General features: G+C 31.9%; 3 protein-coding genes across 3 annotated transcripts; 2 read left to right on the forward strand and 1 right to left on the reverse strand.

Moving 5' to 3' along the window:
* Positions 1 to 992: 992 nt before the first annotated feature.
* On the reverse strand, positions 993 to 13,029 carry LOC145323187 (proton myo-inositol cotransporter-like). Its single transcript, XM_080165595.1, has 20 exons — positions 12,905 to 13,029; positions 12,304 to 12,369; positions 11,825 to 11,883; positions 11,187 to 11,263; positions 10,791 to 10,876; positions 10,234 to 10,323; positions 9,704 to 9,811; positions 9,339 to 9,374; positions 8,867 to 8,916; positions 8,502 to 8,626; positions 8,117 to 8,171; positions 4,771 to 4,837; positions 4,221 to 4,349; positions 3,872 to 3,940; positions 3,556 to 3,642; positions 3,163 to 3,282; positions 2,733 to 2,837; positions 2,346 to 2,400; positions 1,888 to 1,969; positions 993 to 1,191 (listed from the first exon to the last, which is right to left on the reverse strand). The coding sequence occupies exons 1-20, from the start codon at positions 12,945 to 12,947 to the stop codon at positions 1,105 to 1,107; spliced, it is 1,596 nt and encodes a 531-aa protein (XP_080021721.1). The 5' UTR covers positions 12,948 to 13,029; the 3' UTR covers positions 993 to 1,104.
* Positions 13,030 to 13,630: 601 nt separating this feature from the next.
* Rae1 (ribonucleic acid export 1) lies at positions 13,631 to 16,837 on the forward strand. Its single transcript, XM_080165626.1, has 7 exons — positions 13,631 to 13,866; positions 14,154 to 14,264; positions 14,721 to 14,842; positions 15,023 to 15,088; positions 15,222 to 15,543; positions 15,629 to 15,747; positions 16,042 to 16,837. The coding sequence occupies exons 1-7, from the start codon at positions 13,806 to 13,808 to the stop codon at positions 16,333 to 16,335; spliced, it is 1,095 nt and encodes a 364-aa protein (XP_080021752.1). The 5' UTR covers positions 13,631 to 13,805; the 3' UTR covers positions 16,336 to 16,837.
* Positions 16,816 to 20,439, forward strand: LOC145323196 (uncharacterized). The gene is made up of 6 exons (XM_080165642.1): positions 16,816 to 16,960; positions 17,281 to 17,357; positions 17,680 to 17,785; positions 19,203 to 19,293; positions 19,562 to 19,659; positions 19,987 to 20,439. Exons 1-6 carry the CDS (start codon positions 16,885 to 16,887, stop codon positions 20,148 to 20,150), a joined length of 612 nt encoding a protein of 203 aa, XP_080021768.1. The 5' UTR covers positions 16,816 to 16,884; the 3' UTR covers positions 20,151 to 20,439.
* Positions 20,440 to 20,991: the final 552 nt, after the last annotated feature.

The raw sequence follows: 20,991 nt of genomic DNA on the forward strand, positions 1-20,991 counted from the left end.
ATCATTTTGGGGGGTATATTTTCTAATTGCTAGGTGCAATTTTTCTTAGGTTTGGAGTTACCCCCCCCCCCCCCCCCCTAAAATAAACATAAACCTTCCCTGACATAAAAGAAGCTTTGCTGTAAAAAAAGCAAATCGGAGGAGCAAGTTAGCGAAATCATTTGCTACAGATAGACATCCTGTTACTTTTATGTAATTCTGTGTGTATTTTTTCGTGTATGTGTATATTTTTGGCTCCATGAACAGTATTATCCTTGTTGATAGACATTTAATTTATAAATGTTAATTCTTTATGAGATACTTTACCTTCATTCTAAAACATTGTTTTCCATGTTTATTTAAATTTAGCAATCGTCTGCCATTAAAAAACCAACACAAAAGAAAATGAACTATAAATAGATATTTTCGAGGCATAGTAACAACCTTATCAACTTTATCTAGAGGCCCTAAAAGGATATGATTCTATTTTAGGGTCTTGTAAATGACTTTGGATATATTTATAGTTTGATATTTGTGTAACTCAATGTTTAATTTTGCATATCATAATATGAAACAAGGAAAATTATTTTAATCTATTTTTGTTTATAAATAAAAGAAAGGTTTTAATAACAAGAATGGCAAAATCCATAAGTAGTAAGGCTCTAAACAAGAAAATTATGGACAAATGGACAAAAAGAATTATATTTGATATATTAAAATTCCTTTAAAATATAAAAAAGAGACATTAAGTATTTAAATAATAATCAATGAATTCATGAAATATTTCAAAAATAAGTACTTTTGTCTTTTGAGGCATTAACGACAGAACAAAAAACAATTTATAGGATCAATAATTATTTACGGACTGACTGACGGTCAGACAAAAGTAAATTATAAAGTAACTTCTCTACTAAAGAGATATAGGGTTCCAAATTTTCAATTTTTATCCACTTTGAGGGAAACACCGGAATTTGATTGAACGTTCCCCTACAATGAAACAGAATTAACCCATGATTTTAAAAATAAAGTATTTAACACATATTTATTTACTTTTACTAAGGGTTTGAAAAATTTTATTACAATCCAACAAATATTTTTTTTATAAAATTAATCTAAAGAATAATTTTATAATTTCTTTTTATGTACAAGGATAGGACCAGAGAAGAGTGTTTCCATTTGTTCCAAAGTTACTCCTTTAGTTTCTGGTAATACCTTAACAATAAACAAATTATAAAAATTTTAAAAAGTATGAAAAAAAACGTTATTATTTAAATACTCTTTAATAGTCAGATTTTTGGACAACTTTATTCTATAGTTTGTCTAATAGTCTCATAAGCCAATGGCTGTTATTCTAGCATATAGGTAGAAGTATGTAAGCTTACCAGAAAGAAAAGTATCATACAATTGCTGCTATATTAGGATAAATGTAAAAGGATATTAGCTTACCAGAAAGAAAAGTATCCAACCAATGCAATGGCTGCTATTCCAGTATAGAGATAGAAGGATATTAGCTTACCAGAAATAAAAGTATCAAACCAATATGGCTACTATTCCAGGATATTGGTAAACGGATATTATTTTACTAGAAAGTAATGTATCTAACCAATGGCTGCTATTCCAGGATATTGGTAAACGGATGTTATCTTACCAGAAAGAAAAGTATCAAACCAATGGCTGCTATATCACGATAAAGGTAAACGGATATTATCTTACCAGAAAGATAAGTATCCAGCCAATGGCTGCTATTCCAGCATAGAGGTAGAAGTATAATAGCTTACCAGAAAGAAAAGTATCCAGCTAATGGCTGCTATTTCAGTATAGATATAAAAGGATATTAGCTTACCAGAAAGAAAAGTATCCAGCCAACAGCTGCTATTCCAGTATAGAGATAGAAGGATATTAGCTTACCAGAAAGAAAAGTATCCAGCCAATGGCTGCTATTCCAGCATAGAGGTAGAAGGCTCCTGCTCGAGTTAAAGCAGTTGTCAAACTAAAATAAGAATATAACACATGAAAATATTGCTGTCTTTAATGATTAATTACTACGAATCTTTTTTTCTTTTTAAAAGAGATAATTATTATTAAAATAATCCTATTATTAACCCTGTCAGTTTAATTCTGTTGGATTAAAACCGTTTCTAAACATTAGAAATTTAAGATTTTCCACAAAATGTAAATTAAATACCATTCTTGTTTTCCTAGGACTTCGGGCACATTGGGCCAATAAAAAAGGAATTTATCCTACAATTTTTTTTTTCGTATCAGTGGAAAACCTGTCTATAAAAGAATTTCAATAGTTATCACCCTTAATTTATTCGAATGTAAAATATTAAATCTTAAATATTGCTTAAATAAATTAATCTTACCTTAGGAATGAAATAGAAATGATCAAATTAAAAGTCCAATTTGTTCCCGTAGACACTAAAATAAACAAAAAATGAAATCTTTTGCATGTCCTGACTATTTTCCTAATAATAGTTTTGTATATTTAAATTTTATAAAGTTCTATTTTTTGTGTTCATTTAGGAAAATGTAATCTATTTAAATAAGGCAATATACTAGTCTATGTTTTTTAAGAACTGTGCAGATTTGGAGCTAGTGTTTCTTTACTGTGACTACGCGGAAATGTGACTTGCAGATTATATAATTCTTGCAGGCAGCTAAGGTTGCGAAATTATATAAGAGTTGCTTACATATGTCTGCCTCTGCCTGTCACTTAATAAAAAAGTATACATTCAAAGTGAAATTCTTACTTGATGTAGCAAAGGATCTTGCCCAGATGGGATAAATCTCGGAGTTGATTGTCCAAGGAATAGGAGCCATGCCAGCAGCAAAAAATATCAGATACAATGCCAGACCTTAACACATTTAATTTCGATCTGGTTAATCTAAAGTAGTAGGATATTTATGTGACTGTCTTTATGGCCGGCGACGCTGGTCAAATGATAGAAAAATGGACGACAAATAAATATTGCCTTCAAATTTTCTGTGTAAATTTTTTAGGGGTTGATTTATATTATCATTTAAATCAACCATGTCTTTTCCTTGTCTGGTAATTTAGCCGAATGAGAGTTATAGAAACACAACTTATATTTGTTTGAATTGTTTCACTAATTACAAAGATCTTCGCAATAGACCGAAATGGATTTTAGGCTATTTTACTTTGAATAAAAGATATTGAACCTGTAATAATTGTCCACGAATAGACAGACTTAGTTGGACAATAATCATCATAAATATCAGAACCATCCACAGGACAAGAGGAGACATTCAAGTTACCAAAACAAAAAGCATGACCATTTGCTAAAAAAAAATAATAATATAACTTGAAAGACTGGTTGTCGGATAAAGTGAGTTATGTTTATACCTTCTTTACAAGCAGCAAATTCGTCTTCAACTCAAAATGGAAAATTGATGAACGAGCCGACAAAGTAAGTTATAAGTCAGTCATGATAATATTCAATAAATTTCAAACATTTTTCTCCATTGTTAAACAGAAACGAATGTAACATAACGTAACTAACTAAAGAGATGAAATTAGAATTACAGAGTAGCTTTGATACCAAAATGAAAAACCTGTAGAGCAAAAATTGCATTCGTTCTCGAGGCATGTTTTACAGGATGTAAAATGTCCACATGGCCCTATTCCCACTTGTTCCACTCCTATAAATATGTACAATTTTATTTTTTTAGATTGTATGGAAAATGACTCTTTACAAAAAGTTATTTTTTTAAATATTAGCTTTGCCAGTAGCTTCAAGGGGAGGTTGGAGTGTACCAACACTCTACTTTTATTTTTCTAAATAAAGAAAAAATTGGAAATTGTGAAATGATCGTTCTAGAACCGTTTACGAGATATTTTAGAGATGTTACTCTTCTACTGATTTTTTACCTGAAGGTGAATTATCATCTGAAAGCTGGAAGCCAACCCCAATGATAACCAAGGATATCAACACTCCACCTAAAATTTATTTACAAAAATAAGGAAAAACATTCGACAAAAGATTGCAAATACTCGAGATAATGATCAAAATAGTTTATAGATTTTTTATCTTAATATTTAAATGGGCTTTCCAAACCAAAAATGATTGTATATTATAATTATAATAAAAGATACGGCGTTATTCCTAAAAGTTCATTGATGAGGACAAATATTTATTTCAAAAATAAGGAGGGGGGGGGGAGGGGAGGGTTCCGTGCACCAAAAAATATTGATTATGAATTAAAATTACAAAATTTACCTAAAGAAAACAAAATCAACTTTCTTCTGCCCAGACGTTCAATACAAAATATTCCTATAAAGCAGGCCAGGAAGTACAAGGATCCGATTCCAGCTGATATCCAGATAGCAGACGCGGCCGATCCTATACCTGGAAATTTTGAAATTTAAGTCAAGTAGGTTGTGCCAAACACAACAAGTTAGCAATGAAATTCTTTTGCATTTCTTGTGCTAAACGTTTTCTTTAGGTCACAACACTAATTTTAACCTGTTATTTGATAAAATTTTAGGCAGGGACGGAGGGAACATTGGGCTGTCCAAAGTTTTAAAATTTCCTTTTATTATTGGTTGGCTTAACAACTTTGGAGACTTTTATTAAATTTTGATTGGTTGGTTCAGTTGGGTGTCAAAAGTTTCAACCAATAATTTTGATCTACAGAATGGATAATTTTGTGGATCATCATTGAGGATGTATTTCGATTTATCGGCCATTGTCTTATCCCTTAGATTGCATTTTGGGTCTTTCAAGGATCAAGAATATATGAAACTTGAGTTACACTGAAACAAGATACCTGCCATTCTGACTATAGTAGCAGCATAGTACATTAGGGTATTGATGCCAGACAGCTGTTGAAATAACTAAACACAAACTAGTATGACCAGGGAGTAAGGGAGGGGACAATGGGCAGTTAATTCAATTTTATAGTTGTGACCCTTTAAGGTTGAAAACCCAGATATTTCCAGATTAAACAAGTATTTGCAATATAACAACCTTTAGTGGAAATTTTTGACTTTTTGAATTCGAAATGCACCATCCTTACACTGATGCTTTACTACAAGCCTTAGATTCTAGAGATCAAATCCCTTGTTTACAATTCATTTCCATAATTGTTATTATTTAAACTTCGGAAAATTAAGGAAACATACCATTTTACTTTTACAACTTCTTTTACCCAAATTTTTTTATTGTATTGATTAAAAAGCTTAGACATGAAAAAGCCTTTAAATAATTACATTACAAAACTTACTAAAACAATTACCTTCCTACAGAACTTTTAACTCAAGTTATTTCATTTAACGAAATAAAAATGAGATACCTTGCGTCAAAATTTCATACTACATAATAAAATAGTTGAGAACATAAGTACATCTTAATTTTAAAGATCTTAAGGTTTAAGTAACATATCTTAGGATAACTGGTAGCTGCGCTCCTAGCATCCAGGACAGAAAAATAAAATAACACCATCTTGAGATTTTAATGATAAACAAACCTTGAACAACTCAGGACTTCGTGAATTTTCCCTAAAAGAAGGTGTATCAACTTTTTTTTTTATAGCTAGCCGGTTCTTTTAGTAAGTAGTAGATGTAAAATTTTTCATAGAATTCAGATATGCAATCGGTTTTTTTGTAGACCTCTTATTTTTTAAGTAATTTAAGTTTTAAAAAAAAAATTAAGTCGATTTTAAGGTACTAAAATGCAACAAAAAAAAGAAAGAAAATGGCCATTATGAACAAAAATAGTAAGATCTTTAATTTGACACCTTACTTTTTCAATTCTGTCAGGTAATTATTGAAAAAATCGATTTTTTTAAACCCACGAGAATAAAAACTTTGACATTAATTTTATTATTTCACAGGTAAAAAAATATGGGTTCATATATACCTTTAGAATCAGAAAAATATTACGAATTCATTGTAAGCAAAATTGAAAAAAAAGTTTACAATATAGTATATAAACTACAATAAAAGGAATTATATGAAAATATCATATTATATTGTACAGGCAACGTCTTAATTCTTGAATTGAGTATAAAAATGGGAAGGGGGTAAAGAGGGGGTAAAAAAGGGAAGACGATAGTGTTGCCTGAACAAAAAATACAATTGGCCATTTGTTTAATTTTTAATTTTTTTACTTTTTTTCAATTTTGCTTACAATGGATTCGTAATATTTTTCTGATTCTAAAGGTATATATGAACCCATGTTTTTTATGTCTGTTTGAGAAAATATTTAGGTCTAAAGTTTTTATTAAACCAAGGTTAGAAAAATAGATTTTTTCAATAATTACTCAACAGAATTTTAAAAGTAAGGTGTCAAATTAAAGATCTTACTATTTTTGTTCTTACTGGCCATTTTCTTCTTTTATTTTGTTGCGTTTTAGTACCTTAAAACCGACTTAATTATTTTTTTAAAAAACTTAAATTACTTAAAAAATAAGAGGTCTACAAAAAAACCGATTGCATATCTGAATTCTATGAAAAATTTTACATCTACTACTTACTAAAAGAACCGGCAAGCTATAAAAAAAAAGTTGATACACCTTCTTTTGAAATTAATCGGATCATTAATTACAGAAATATTAAGCTAAAGACAAAAAAAACGTTTGCCTTTACATTAAATCAATAAGAAACATCTTACATGTCTAAAGTAACGAAAAGAGCTAACCGTTACGGACGTACAAATGTGCGGGACCTAATTATAGGAAGGCTTTGCTCATAATAACTAATAATCTTAATATAATTTCTTTCTACAACGCACTAATCGGAATGAATTAACATTAAACAAGAATTAGATATAACAAGGATGACAACATCCATAAAAGCGAAGCTCTGAAATGGAAGGACAAACGGACATAAACACTTGTATAATGTCAGAACTGAATAATCAGAATGCGAATGTATAAGAGTCAAAGCAAACTTGTAAGTAAATTTGTTGAAAAACTGCTTTATACATGATAATGATTATGGACATATTTACATTTTTAGGACTTGATTATAGAGTTGCTTTGCTTATGATATTGTACTTTGTTGTCCTAGGAATCAGTATACCAAAAATTAGACCAATCGGATAATTAGGTCACATACAAATTTGTTGTTAAAAATGTAAAAAAATCAACATGTTTAAAATGGACGTACGGATATTCTGGTAATGATTATAGAGTTGCTACGCTTTCTAACTCGTACCTAACTATTACAGGAATCACCATGCAAAATTTTAAATCGAAAGGACAATTCTAACATGTCTAAATTAACGAAAAAAGCTATTTAAAAAAGTAAAAAAAATCAATATGTTTAAAATGAACGTACGGACATTTTGGTAATGATTATAGAGTTGCTACGCTTTCTAAATCGTACCTAACTACTAACAGAATCGCCATGCAAAATTTGAAATCGATAGGACAATTCTAACATGTCTAAATTAACGAAAAAAGCTATCCGTTACGGACGGACGGACGGACGGACGGACGTACGGACGGACCAATCCTAATTATAAAAAAGCTTCGCTTTTAATAATTATAGAAAAGCTTCGCTTTTAAAAAATGTAATGATTCAATTTACAAAATAATTTTCAAAATCAAAATATTCTGTCTGCTTGTTATTGTTTATCTTTTTGTTGACGCGCTAGTTTGCCGCGAGATTATGCATGATTTTGCGTGACGTCATTCATAATTGGTCCCCAAGATTGGTTAGAAACTGCTAAATTCTTGCATGTTCCCTTTAAGCCAGTCCCCAAAGTCTGACACTCCTAAAAATTGAATATTCGATCCATTGTCCCCTCCCTTACTCCCTGAGTATGACAGTTTGCATAGATCTTGCACCTTTTAATTGAAGAATATTTCTTAAAAACAAAGATTTTAACTAAGATTGTTATTTTTTCACAAATTATGAAAATATCGTCCAATCGAACAATAGCCTTATAAATAAATCCTTGTATAAAAAGTAATGGGTGTTCTTCTGTCTGTGTAAACTCTCCTTAACTACATATTTTAGGGCTGGGGAGGGGATTGCCAGTTTTATACTAAAACAATTAAAAAGTAAGGTTTATAGCAACCTCCCCCTACCCCCTCTGTTTAGATGCCTCTCGTTGCCCAATAAAATAAAAGTACACTGGATTTTAATAGTTTAACAAAATTTTGTAACCTGCAGGCTGCAGCCAATCATTAGAGCCCTTCTTGTTGGGCCAGGAGCAAAGCAACTAGATAATTCAACATAAAAGATTAACTTCACAAGACAACACCAAAAACGATAATTCCAAAAACAATAATAGTTATTTCTTTCATCGTATTATAAACGGCTTTCCGCGGATATAGAATGTACAATGATTGTACATTTCTATATTCGTAGAAAGCTGGATATAATACGATGCTAGACAAATTTTTTTGTATGCATGAGAACCGGTTCCTATCCACCGGATTCGAATGAATACGAGAAATAGTTTTTCAAGCTGAATTGCGTCATTATTTCTTGATGGCAAGACAAATAATTCAAAGAAAAACTTCGCTTTGCAAAGAACAAAAAAATTTACTTTTTTAGAGCAGTCCTGAACCCAAACAGTTGAGAAGCTTGTTGAACAGCATCCCGTATTTCTTGGAGCTCCTCTTCAACCCCCTCATTACGAATACGGTGCAGCACTTCTCTTGCTTCCTCTATCTGTCAATACAAGACAAGCACAATTATATTCAAAAGCAGCACTGTTTTCATACAATTCTTAAGTAGTTATGCATGATCAATCTTCATATAAAAGGCCAAAAAATTAAATGTCACCCTTCTTGGCTGTTTTAGGGAATATCAGTGGGGTGTAGACTCTTGTCAAGGGGGTGTAGAGGGGTGAAGGGACACCTAGAGATCCACCTCCACCCTTCTGCACGCCTCTGATTGAATTGTTATTACCTTGCCTTTCCCAACAAGCCATCTTGGAGATCTTGGCATAAATATAAATCCTAATATAAACACAGGTATAGATATAACCAACAACTTAATTAATTCAAGAAAAATTATAGGAATTTTAGGAAGCTTTTTAAAGTGCTTATAAAAAATGACGTCATACTGGCCTACCATTGGTCAATTAAAATGTATACTGACCTGCTATTGGTGGTCACTTGTATTATATGGCGTCATTTTTTACAGGTACTGTAAAGAGCTTCAAATTTTAGCTGATTTTTTTGGGAGGGGCGGAGGGGTGGGGGGTTAGGTGGGATGGCTAAATTACTGTTTACGAATTAATTCAGTTGTTGGTTACAACTGATATCAACATAATAACTAAAATTTTAAATTTTTTTCTCATTTAATAAAAATGTTAGAAAACATATTTTTGAACTATTAAATTAAATATTTTTTTAATGTAAAAATTATGATTATTCACCTAAAAACTGGATAGCTGCAGGTGCAGCCGCTAAACCTGAAACCAAAAATTGTATTGTATTTATTGTTATCAAATATACATAAAAAAAACATTCTTTGGACCTTTTATAATTCAAAATGCTACAAGAACAGATCTATAGTATGGATGTTTATACAGATAACTGCTTGCCCCCTTTTTCCTGGACCTTTTCCGTCAGCTAGCAAATTGTTTTCTGCTACTTGGCTGTGTTAATATTCCCCATACTAAGGGTTGATTTGCAAAGACCCATTGAGAGTCGGCACATGGTCCCTGTTATGGGGACATATAGTCATTTGACCCCTTCCTTCTCTAGTGTTTTACTCTAATGCTACAAGATTAGAAATTACCTAACATATATCTCCAACCTCCATCTACTTCAGCAAACAAACCACATATAATTGTAGCTACCAATTGGCCAAAGACAACCATTGTGTTGTATGATACTGTTAATATTCCTAAATATTAAAAAAGGAGAGTGAAGAGATTTGTAAACAAGGGCGATTAAGTCTAATGTAAGGGAAGGAAATACAAATTTCAAGTAAAATATATGGTTAATTATTGAGAAATATAGAAAAAACGAAGCAAAAAAATGTTGAAAACTTTAGAAAATAAATAAACAAACATATGTGTATTAGTGTAGAAACAAGAGAAGAAATGAAAGAGAATAAAAAGTGCTAGTGCCATACCAAAACAAGATATACTATTCCCATAAAATTATTTTGCTCGTCATATCCCGGTTAATATATATTTGATTTATGCTATTTACCGAGCAATGAGCCACATACAAGATATCTAAATAATGTAGCTTCTCTAATAAAAAAAACTGCTTAAAAAAAGACATGTTACATAAAAATATGCTTATAAAAATCTTACTAACCTCTTAATTCAGGAGGAGCTGCTTCCGAGATATAAACAGGAACAGACATAGAGGCCAATCCTATGGCTATGCCAACTATAATTCTTCCCACTAAAAATAACAAAAAATAAGATCTTAGAAACAGCCTGTGAAGAGAATCTTTAAAGAATACGGTTTATATGTATGTCTTTTAAACCGATTAACATTAGGTAAATTAGAGCCAGTTCTCAGCCATACTTAAAAATCATGTATAGTATGGGGAGAAAGCCACTCAAAAATCAGCTACGTGACGTCACAAAAATGAGGGATTAATCATCTTTTTTTTTAGGGGTTTTCTTTCCCACTTCTCTTCTCATCTCCCTCATTTTTAAGACGTCACATAACTGATTTTTGAGTGATTTTCTCTAAGTATAGCATCGAATTACACACCATTTTCCATAAATATTAAAATAAAAATCATAAAATAAATACCAGTGGAAAGCTGTCTATAATACGATGCGTTAAATAACTATTATATATTATGTTTGATTGTTGATAATAATCAACCACGGAAAAATTCAAGTGAGTTGATTACATACCAAGTAGGATCTCTTTAGCATTGGCTACTGCCATAACTACACTACCAAGAACAAATATTAAGCTGGATACCAATATTGTCACTTTTCTAAAACATAATATTTTCAAATGAGTGGTTTGAGTTTTATAATATTTAATTAGTCTAAACTATTCAAATACAGAAATAGTGTAAAATACAAGAAGTATACTAATAAAGGACAAGGGACCAAGATTTTCGCGAAAAGTTTAAAGTGAAATATTTTTGACTTCATACTACATTAATTTCACCACTTCAAGCTAAATTGACCTCTAAGTAACAGCAAAAAAAACAAGCAATCAAGGTATTTGATGAAGAAAGAACAATAAACTATTATGCAATAAGAACAAAAGCAAAAATCAGTGAAACGATACATATCAACCTTCCAAACTTTTCATTGAATGCAGAAGTGGTCAAAGCTACTATAGCAGCTGCTCCAACTGTGCTTGCAACAATCAACTAAATTCAAATTCTTTTCTTATTTCAAATCGCAAAGACTAATAAATTAAAATAATATAAGATATGCAATATTCGGTTCTCTCTCTCAAAGAGCCTAAAGTGCACTGCTCTCACCCCTTCCCTCCCCCGCTTATTTTTAAAATAAATAAAAAAATAAGGGAAGAGGGGGGGGAGTGTTTCTATGCCTAACCCCTTCAGGGCCTATACCTGCAGTGTCCTATGTTAAAATGGTCTATTACACCTTAAATTAGAACACAGTAATAGTGTCTGACTGATTATGACGTAACAAAAAAAAATTAGCCAATGAGAGGCCGTTATTGACCAATGGTAAAATTTATAGTGGCCTCTCATTGGCTAATTTTTTTTGTTACGTCATAATGAGTCAGACACTATTACTGTGTTCCTTAAATTAATGTTTGGAGTCGATAGAAATTTGTCTTATTTGTATCTTTGCTTTATTTGTATATAAGTTGTTCCTTATCAGTTCTTTACCAGTCCCTATCTAAAACTATAATTACTCTAAATCATAACACTGATATAAAAGATGAAAAATGAATTAGCCTCATGCCAGAAATCTTGCAGGTCTGACTCCATCCCAGATAATAATCCATTGTCCTCATCTAAATTAGAAAATTTGTTTCGATTAATCAATTGATAAAGTTTTAGACAAAATCTTTTTTTCGCCTTTATTTTTAACAGCAGCTAAGACAATCCCATTCAGAAAGTGAATCAGTCCTACAGCGTTACAGACAGCCTGAGTCAGACGGACAATGAGCTTTAGACGATAATAAATAGATAAATCAGCAGTTCGTGCTTGTAAAATTATTGACGATTTTTCTCGTTTACCCTTCAGGACGGACAGATAAAGTGAGTTGTAGAGTAGCTTCCCTGTGCTAAAAATATAAAGGCTAATAAAATGGTCAAAAGTTAATATTGTTTGTCAAATATGTACTTGTACTATCATTTATACTGAAATCCTTACAATTTTGAATAATATATGGTTTTGAAATGCATCAAAGAGTTGTTATGCTTATATTCACCTACAATAACCTCCATAGCTCCAGAAACAACGCCAGTGTCATACCCAAATAAAAATCCTCCTATTGCTAAAATAAGACAAGGATGACAACATCTATAAAATCATAACTTAACAATTAACTAATAAGAGAGTAGGAGAAACGAACATTGACAATTATAGAGCACAATTTCAAATGATATAAGGTGAAAAGCCAATATGTTAATATGTTAAAATGTACTTACTGGTAAAAATAAAAAAATCTATGTTTTCCGGATTTTATATAATTGGCATTAAAGGTAAAGTCCGGATTAATGTTTAGAATCTCTACGTCTGACACTTGATATGGAACTATTATGCTGCAACTAGTAGCAACACCTAAAAACTCTAAGGACCCCTAAAAATGGAAGTGGTAATCCCCTCCACATTTTTTCTTTTTGGGGACGGAATTTTTTTGTGGGGGAAGATGAGTGGCATACCCCAATCCCCTCACTCTTTCAATAGCGTAAGATATTTCTTGGATCAACGTAAAACATCCCTGAAAACTTTGTAACGATTGGTCTTGTCATTTACGAGATCTTAGCGTTCATACACAAAGACAGACAATTTTATTTCTAAATTTGTACCTGCTAAAACAGATAGCACATAAATCATAAATTTTCTCTTCATTTCACAATATTTACTCAGAAGAAAAAATAATATTTGATTACTTTATTCTTGTTATCACTTACTGAATGTTTTACATGACAATGAAATTATTTATTTAGATTTATTGTTATCTTTCAATATTTTATTTCGTAAATTTAACACTTTAAGAAATATACATAGAATATTTTTTCTATTAAATAAACTATCTATATTATAATATTTTCTAATTTTGAATGAAATCATTATAATAACCTATTTTGTAATTTCGATCAATTAAAGGGGTAAGGATTTTTATTTGTCCATTGAGTAAATTTTAACCACTGAACTGAGTTTTCAATTTTTGGAAAGCTTCCCATTAGTCGCATTACATTTTTAGAATATCTCATTGATAGAATTAAGACTTTGGTTTGTTTTTGGCTATTTTCTGCCAATTCCTCCTCATCCACCTACCTCAATAAGCCATGATTTCAGCAGTTTCAATTAGTTTATAAATGTACTTTTATCACTACAAACATATATTTAAACCCATAATTCTTGTTGGTTTTTCATTGAAGAAATATAAAAACATTTGTATTTATTTACTTTTCTGTTAATTTAATATTCTATTTATTTTCTTTGTCATTAATTTCGTAAATACTTATATGAAATACAAAGACGACATATTATGAATATCGTGTACGCGGCATTAGCGCTTCATAATAAAAATTCGTTCATGTTTTCTTCTATTTCAACTTTCGTAAATACTTATTGAAATACCTAATAAAAATGCTTAAAATATGACATTAAAAATGATAAAGTGCTATAGTTACTGGTTTTGTATTAAAAATATACGTTGAATTAATGATTGCTTAAATTTAACCATTTATTTTAGTATGTAAAATGGCGTTATTCGGAAGTAGCTCGTTTGGAAATAACGCGAGTTTCAGTGCAAATTCAGCCGGTAATTATTCATTTTAAATTGAAAAAAGCATATATTTTAGATTTTGATTACTATATATAGAGCAATTAAGTTATAACGTATTTCGTTAGATGTGCTAGATATGTTTTGTAATAAATTAATCTTATTAGAACACGTTTTTCCATTTAAAAAAAATAACTCTTTACAAGCTGATTCTTTTATTACAAAAGGTTCAGGCATGTAAGTTTTTTTCTCTATAATTTTGAAATCTGAAACGTGAAATCTGTAGGTACTAGACCTAACATTTATTTATCTTTTTTCTTGTTTAGCTTCTGCGTCGAACCCTAATAAAGATTATGAAATTGAAAATCCGTCGGATGATTCCATTTCCAGCTTAGCATTCTCTCCAGCCAGTATTCAAGCTAATTATCTAGTCTCAGGTTAATATTAATTTTATTTGGTTTATTTCGCGTCGTTAGGTACTGCTCTCACAATTGAAAATAATCTAAAAGAAAATTAACTTTTATTTCCATTTGTTTGTGTCTAATCATGCAGTGTATTACTACCACTTTGATTTTTTTTATTTGATATCTACATAAAGGCTATTGTATAAATAAAATAATATCCCGCTCATATGATTTATCTATAGTGATACTTTTACGTTAAATAGCGACTTAACCCTTAGCATTTTCGAAGGTCTTGGTCTAGGGACAGAAAAATAGACTTACATCAGACCAAGAATGGAATAAAAATAAATATATAAACCCTGGGAATGTGAAAGTATCTTCAAATTGAGTACTCAAAAATGTTCAGTGTTTTGCTATATTTCAATGGCATAACAAACATAAAAAACCTTAGGATTAAGAAATAAAAAGATTCTTTTTACCTAATATTAGGATCTTGGGATAACAATGTGCGTTGCTGGGAAATTGACAACACTGGTAAATCCATCCCCAAGGCTCAGCAGACCATGCAGGGACCGATTCTGGACGTTTGCTGGCATGATGACGGGTCTAAGGTATGCTTGAATAAACGGTTATTACTTACTACTTATTTAGTGTAGAATAGTAATTTCTTTAAAAGCAGCCTACCCTAAACTAAGTCATGATATTGGATACTTCATTAAAATAACACAAAACTCAAAATGCATTTAATTCATTGTTGTAACTTCCTAATCATATTATACCTAATGTTTTAGGTTTTCATGGCGTCATGTGACAAACAGGTTAAATGCTGGGATCTTGCCAGTAACCAGGCTATTCAGGTACATATTGCTTATAAAAAAAAAATGGTATCTATGTAATAAAGAAATTTAGCATTGAACAAAAGTCCGCAGAACAATGTTATGATTATTTTCTCCGATTTTCCTTTTCTCAATAATACCTATTATGTGTCAGGTTGCTGAGCATCAAGCTCCAGTTAAGGCTTGCAGATGGGTAAAAGCAAGCAACTACTCAGCCCTTATGACCTGCAGTTGGGACAAGACCTTAAAGTTCTGGGATACAAGATCCCCCAACCCTATGATGAGTATCAACCTGCCAGAACGTGCATATTGTGCTGATGTTGATTATCCTATGGCCGTTGTGGGTACAGCAGGACGTGGTATCATTATTTACCAGCTGGAAGGTGGACCAAAAGAGTTTAAGAAGGTTGAATCTCCTCTTAAGTATCAGCACAGATGTGTATCCATTTTCAGGGATAAAAACAAAACACCCACAGGTTTGTTATTAATAAAAGGAAATTGCGTGAGTGTTAAGTAACTCGGTATCACGTTAGTCAAAGATTAATTCATTGCAAATTTTAGGATTCGCTATTGGAAGCGTAGAAGGTAGAGTGGCTATTCAGTACGTAAATCCAGCAAATCCAAAGGACAACTTCACATTCAAATGTCACAGGAGCAATGGTGCGGTAAATGGTTTCCAGGCAAGTAACACCTATTAATTTTCCTTTTAATCATAGAAATCATTAGGCTGTTCTTTTGTAAACGAGGGGCTCTGTCATTAGTTCATCTTTCTAATAAGTAGTGTCAAGCGCCCAACACAGAAGCATACGATGTTACGTTAGTGGCTTTAAAAATTTTGCTTTGTTTCTATTAGTATACTCTTAAAAACTTAATTAGGTACAATTTTCTAAAAATAGATAAGTTGTACCTATTAGTTTTTACAACGACCTGTTATATTACATTAAAAAAAGAACTAACTGAATATATATTTCTAGGACATTTATGCTGTAAACGATATCGCCTTCCACCCAGTTCATGGAACCCTTGCGACAGTTGGCTCTGACGGAAGGTTCTCTTTCTGGGACAAGGACGCCAGAACAAAACTGAAGACCTCCGAGGCATGTGAACAGCCCATCTCAAAGTGTGCATTCAACAAGGACGGTCAGATATTTGCCTACTCAGTTTCGTATGATTGGAGCAAGGGCCATGAGTTCCACAACACCCAGAAGAAGAATTGTATTTTCCTGCGCTCCTGCTTTGATGAACTGAAGCCTAGACCCAAGACATAAGTTAATATTTATGTATAATATATCATGTTGTCTTAAGTATACTTACATCATAAAGCCAAAATAATGAAATGTTACCATTTAAAAACAATTTAGGTATACAAAACAAACAGAAGTTCTTTGAACTACCACGGTTATGATGTATTTAATGTAATGTACCTTTTTTATGTATGATTGATAAATTAGATTATATGATTTATTACCTAATAGGTTTTTAAAAGTAAAAAGAAATTATTTTCGCTAAATGATACTGGTGTTTATAAATTAAATAAAGTTTTTCTTCTGATTTCTTCGATAGGTCCAAAAGATACCAACTAATGCTAAAAAGTAATTTGAGAATAATTCTATCATGTTCTGTGTTTGAAAGATATCAAATGACATTGCATTTAAAACATTGTTTCAAAATTCAAATACAAAATAAAATCAATTCCTAGTTAGAGAACGCATAGGTACTATGTAACTGACAAATAATAAGTTTGTCATTCATTTATTTTAATTTTTCAGATGAATAACTTTAGAAATATAGTTAATGTTAATATGTTGTTGTGAGGCATGATTCGAACCATAAAAAGATGGATATTCTACAGAAAAATATCAGTTCGTTACTGGCTTTTCAGAAGACCAATAGGTATGAAGTTTGATCTAGAAAATAATTTAGGTCTAATGTTGTAAAATGTGGGATTTTCTTAGTTGTAATATAGGATTATATGATTAGAACTGGAATTTTATATTGTAACTTTTGGCTATGATACATCGTAGAATGTTTGTTTGATTGTTAGCTTTTTATGCCATGTTACATTCATTTTTTTATGTCTGGCCAATTCTTTTGAAAGTTTTATGCTTTTTGATATCAGACGCATTCATCCTTAGGCAAAAAATTTGTAGGGTAGGTATTTGATGATAATAATAATTTGATGCATGAGGTTAAAGATATACTTTTTGTTTTAGTGTCTGTAGTTTTGTTGGCTGGATTAGTTTTGGCCGTCCAACTTACCCTTTTATTCATACTTAACTCTGAAAGTCAGGTAAAAATTATGATCATGAAAATAGATTTTCTCAACCAAGTACCTGTCGAGCACTGAACCCCCCCCCCTTTTTTTTTTGAATTAAATTTGAATTAAGGAGGGTTATTTTTTTATCTTGTGCCCAGCTCTGCGGGGAACCCTAGCAATGCAGGGCATTTGACTGCGTTGCCGTAACCCTACGGGACCAAATTTAAGCTGACCTAAAGTAATAAACAAAAATGAAGGTAACAACTTCTTATTCACGTCATAAATCATGATTCATTAATCTTAATAGTTTAATGCATTACTCAATACTCATACTGAAAATTTCACAATTTTACAGGTAACTTCCCAGAGTGGAAATGAATATTATGGAGCCAGAAATAAAGTTGGAAAGGCATGGAAGAAAAAAGCAAAGATACCAGCTGCTGGGTTAGGAATGATTTTAGGTAAAAATAATCTTAGCACATATTTTAATTTATACACTAGCGGCTAAGCCCCTAGAAGCCTCTTGGGGCACTTAAAGTAGGAGGGGGAATAGTCGACCTCATCCCATTTTAAATTTGAGTTTAGAAGAGTAAGTAAAAATTTTTTTTTTTGAGAGGAGGGGGGAGGACACACCCTTCCCAAAATTAGTTTAAAACCTTCCCAGGACCTATGAGAAGGTTCACTGTAAAGGAGAACAATATCGGTTCAGCGGTTAGCGAGATCCTTCGGGACAGACAAAAAACGCTTACTACTTTATCAGGGGTGTATATTCTACATGGGATCCCCTGCTCAGGGGGGGGGGGGGGGAATAAAAAATAAGTGGTTGGAGGGGAAAAAAATGAAAAAATTAAGAAAACTGAAAGCATTTTTTCCATCCCCCCTCCTTGGTGAAAAAAAAACTTTTAAAAATGTGTGGTAAGAGGGATAAAATAAATAAAATATAGAAATCTTTAAATATTTTTCCATTTTCCTCCTACTTGGTGAGAAAAAAACTAGGGGGGGAAGAAAAATAAAAAAATTTGTAGCAGGGGAAAAAAAATAAATCTTGTGCAGAATATACAACCCTGTACTTTATATAATAGGATTACTTACTATTCGTGATTAAATGTAGAATAAACATGTCAGGGATAAATATTTCCTGATAATGTCTAACCTCATTAATCAGATAATTCCTCTGGCAGTCTTAAAGCTCTTGTAAGGTAGCTTCACATCTATCTACTCATTATGTTCTTAAATAGATATTAAAGTGTAGGAAAAAGATGTGAAAAAAACTGTTCAATCCTGAGCTTTAAGATTCTGTCATTTTAGTATTATCTGAAAGTACAAGACTTAGCAATTGGGAAAAATTTTTAGGGAGGGGGGGTATCAGGAATGAAACAATTTATTTAGGCTTGCTCTGCTTCTCATGGGTGTGCCTCTGGTCATCTAAAATAAGAACATTTGATTTATAATGTACATATAGTACAAAACATATAAGGGTTATTTTGACAGGGAAAAATGTTAATTTAAGTTGCTATTTCCGCTGCTACTTTTTGGACTGGCCGTTCATCCACTAAGAAGGGAGGGGATTGGGGAGATCGTTATTTTAGTTAGCTACAAGCTTGCTTTGCTTCTCATGGGTGTGCCTCTAGTCATTTAAAATTAGAACATTTATAATGTACATATAGTACAAAACATATAAGGGTTATTTTGACAGGGAAAAATGTCAATTTAAGTTGCTATTTCCGCTGCTACTTATTGGACTGGCCGTTCATCCAGTAAGAGGGGAGGGGATTGGGGAGATCGTTATTTTAGCCAGCTACAAGGTTTACTTTATTAGAGAACATGAAAATCTGATGAAAGATCCAAGTAATAATAAATCCATTTATTCATTTTTAGGAGTTAAAGATACAGACCAAGATAAATATCTGCCAACAGAATTTGGCCAATTCAGATGTCTGGATGGAGAAGAATATATAGAATTTGATAAGTAAGTACTTAAGTATCTTAGTGTTACTGTTCACATGTATAGGCATAAAATACAACTTACCTAGGTATAGAAGGTGATCGAATTTACTTATTTAGTTTTAGATTCAAGACTGAGATATCATAACCTAACCGGGGCTAACTTATTATTGTTTTTTACCTAACCCTGATATATTTTACGTGTATCACACGCTTAATTTTCAAAGGCTTTGAAATAAACTCTAAACTTTTCAAAACTGAGATACTAAACTTTAAATACAATGTAATGTTAGGTTGAATGATGATTATTGTGACTGTTCTGACGGCAGTGATGAACCCTCCACAAGTGCTTGTACTGCCGGTACATTCCACTGTAAAACTGGTGTTATAGGTAGGTACTTTTAAAAATATCAAGGGTTGGCATTTTCTTATAGTTACCTACTAAATTTGATTATATAGGGTAGGCCTACAGCATTTCAAACATGTGAAGTTTGAAATACCCCTTACTCTTTACTGATATGTCCTTTTAAGTTTTAATCATAGTTCATATACCATAAGTGGGCTAGATTTAGGTAAACACAAGTATATTCTACGGTTAGAAATGAGGTTCCGATGAAATAATAATGGGAGAACAACTATGTTACGATCTCGTAAAACCAAGGGCGTGCACAATATTTAGAAACATTCTTGAGACAGTTGAAATTTAAATATATTTCAGGTGGTCGGACTGAAACTATCCCATCTTCCCGTGTAAATGACGGCGTTTGTGATTGTTGCGGGGGAGAAGATGAATATTTACATGTGGCCGGGGTACTCAGCAATAATCCATTCACTCAGAAATTTCTTGTAGAGCGGACGTTAAATTGTCAGATTTATTGTTAAATTTTAAAAGAATGGGGGAGAGTTTCTCATAAAATAAATGAAAAAATAAGCTTGCATCAATCATACAAATATTGAAAAATGCGGGGTTTTTTGTTGTTGTTTTTGGTCACATACAAGGACAAACCGTGAGAAACTAAAATTGTGCCATCAGTAATGTACCTACTTACTTTCAAGAAAGATTGTAGGTAAAAAGAAACATTTTAAAATTAAAATTCAGCAGTTGATGTTCATGTTTATTCATTCAGACTTCCAGTAATGCCATAACTGCAATTCTTTTTGCCATAAATTACTTAACCCATTAGTGCCGAGCGCCACTTTTATGGGCCGATCGAGCTGTAAGTTTCAGGGAAGCTTTATAATGGTCAAAACGGAATTCGTATTTTTTTGTTTTGCTCTAGTGGCGTGCACAGGAAAGTTGCAAAAAAACCCGGTTCGGCTTGGCCATAAATACCAACCAGGCATTAACACCCGTTTTTGGTGCTTTCCCCCAGTTTTAAAACCCGGTTGACCTGTATAAACCCGGTTATTTTGACCAAAAATCGAAAAATGTAATTTTTGAACGCCAAAAGTGAGATGAACACTTTTTAGAACTTTGATACGATCCGTAATTGAAAACTACACAACCTCATGTAATCTAAAGAGCTACAAGTATAATACGAAGCGATTTATTTCAAATTTAGTGTTTCGGCTATAGGTGCCGCCGTTTTCGGGTAAAAAAACCCGTTGCTCGAAGTTTTAAAAGACACACACTACAAAAAAAGAACATATAAAATTTGGGTGTTACATATCAGAAAACGATTATAAAACTATTGGGTGACACCTATAGAGATTACTAGGGTTA

This window comes from Acartia tonsa, chromosome 1 (genome assembly GCF_053477335.1).
Source record: "Acartia tonsa isolate MP-2025a chromosome 1, ASM5347733v1, whole genome shotgun sequence".
NCBI classification, from domain to species: domain Eukaryota; kingdom Metazoa; phylum Arthropoda; class Copepoda; order Calanoida; family Acartiidae; genus Acartia; species Acartia tonsa.

Excerpts from the sequence above, each read along its gene's own strand:
- LOC145323187 (XM_080165595.1), bottom strand. The coding sequence starts at position 12,947 with ATGAAGAGAAAATTTATGATTTATGTGCTATCTGTTTTAGCAG. Across the intron at positions 3,643-3,871 it reads AGATGATAATTCACCTTCAG|GAGTGGAACAAGTGGGAATA; the intron begins GTAAAAAATCAG and ends ACATATTTATAG. Across the intron at positions 1,970-2,345 it reads ATTTCTATTTCATTCCTAAG|TTTGACAACTGCTTTAACTC; the intron begins GTAAGATTAATT and ends TTCTTATTTTAG.
- LOC145323196 (XM_080165642.1), top strand. The coding sequence starts at position 16,885 with ATGATTCGAACCATAAAAAGATGGATATTCTACAGAAAAATATCAGTT. Across the intron at positions 17,786-19,202 it reads TGGGTTAGGAATGATTTTAG|GAGTTAAAGATACAGACCAA; the intron begins GTAAAAATAATC and ends ATTCATTTTTAG. Across the intron at positions 19,294-19,561 it reads GAATATATAGAATTTGATAA|GTTGAATGATGATTATTGTG; the intron begins GTAAGTACTTAA and ends ATGTAATGTTAG.
- Rae1 (XM_080165626.1), top strand. The coding sequence starts at position 13,806 with ATGGCGTTATTCGGAAGTAGCTCGTTTGGAAATAACGCGAGTTTCAGT. Across the intron at positions 14,265-14,720 it reads AGCTAATTATCTAGTCTCAG|GATCTTGGGATAACAATGTG; the intron begins GTTAATATTAAT and ends ACCTAATATTAG. Across the intron at positions 15,089-15,221 it reads CCAGTAACCAGGCTATTCAG|GTTGCTGAGCATCAAGCTCC; the intron begins GTACATATTGCT and ends ATTATGTGTCAG.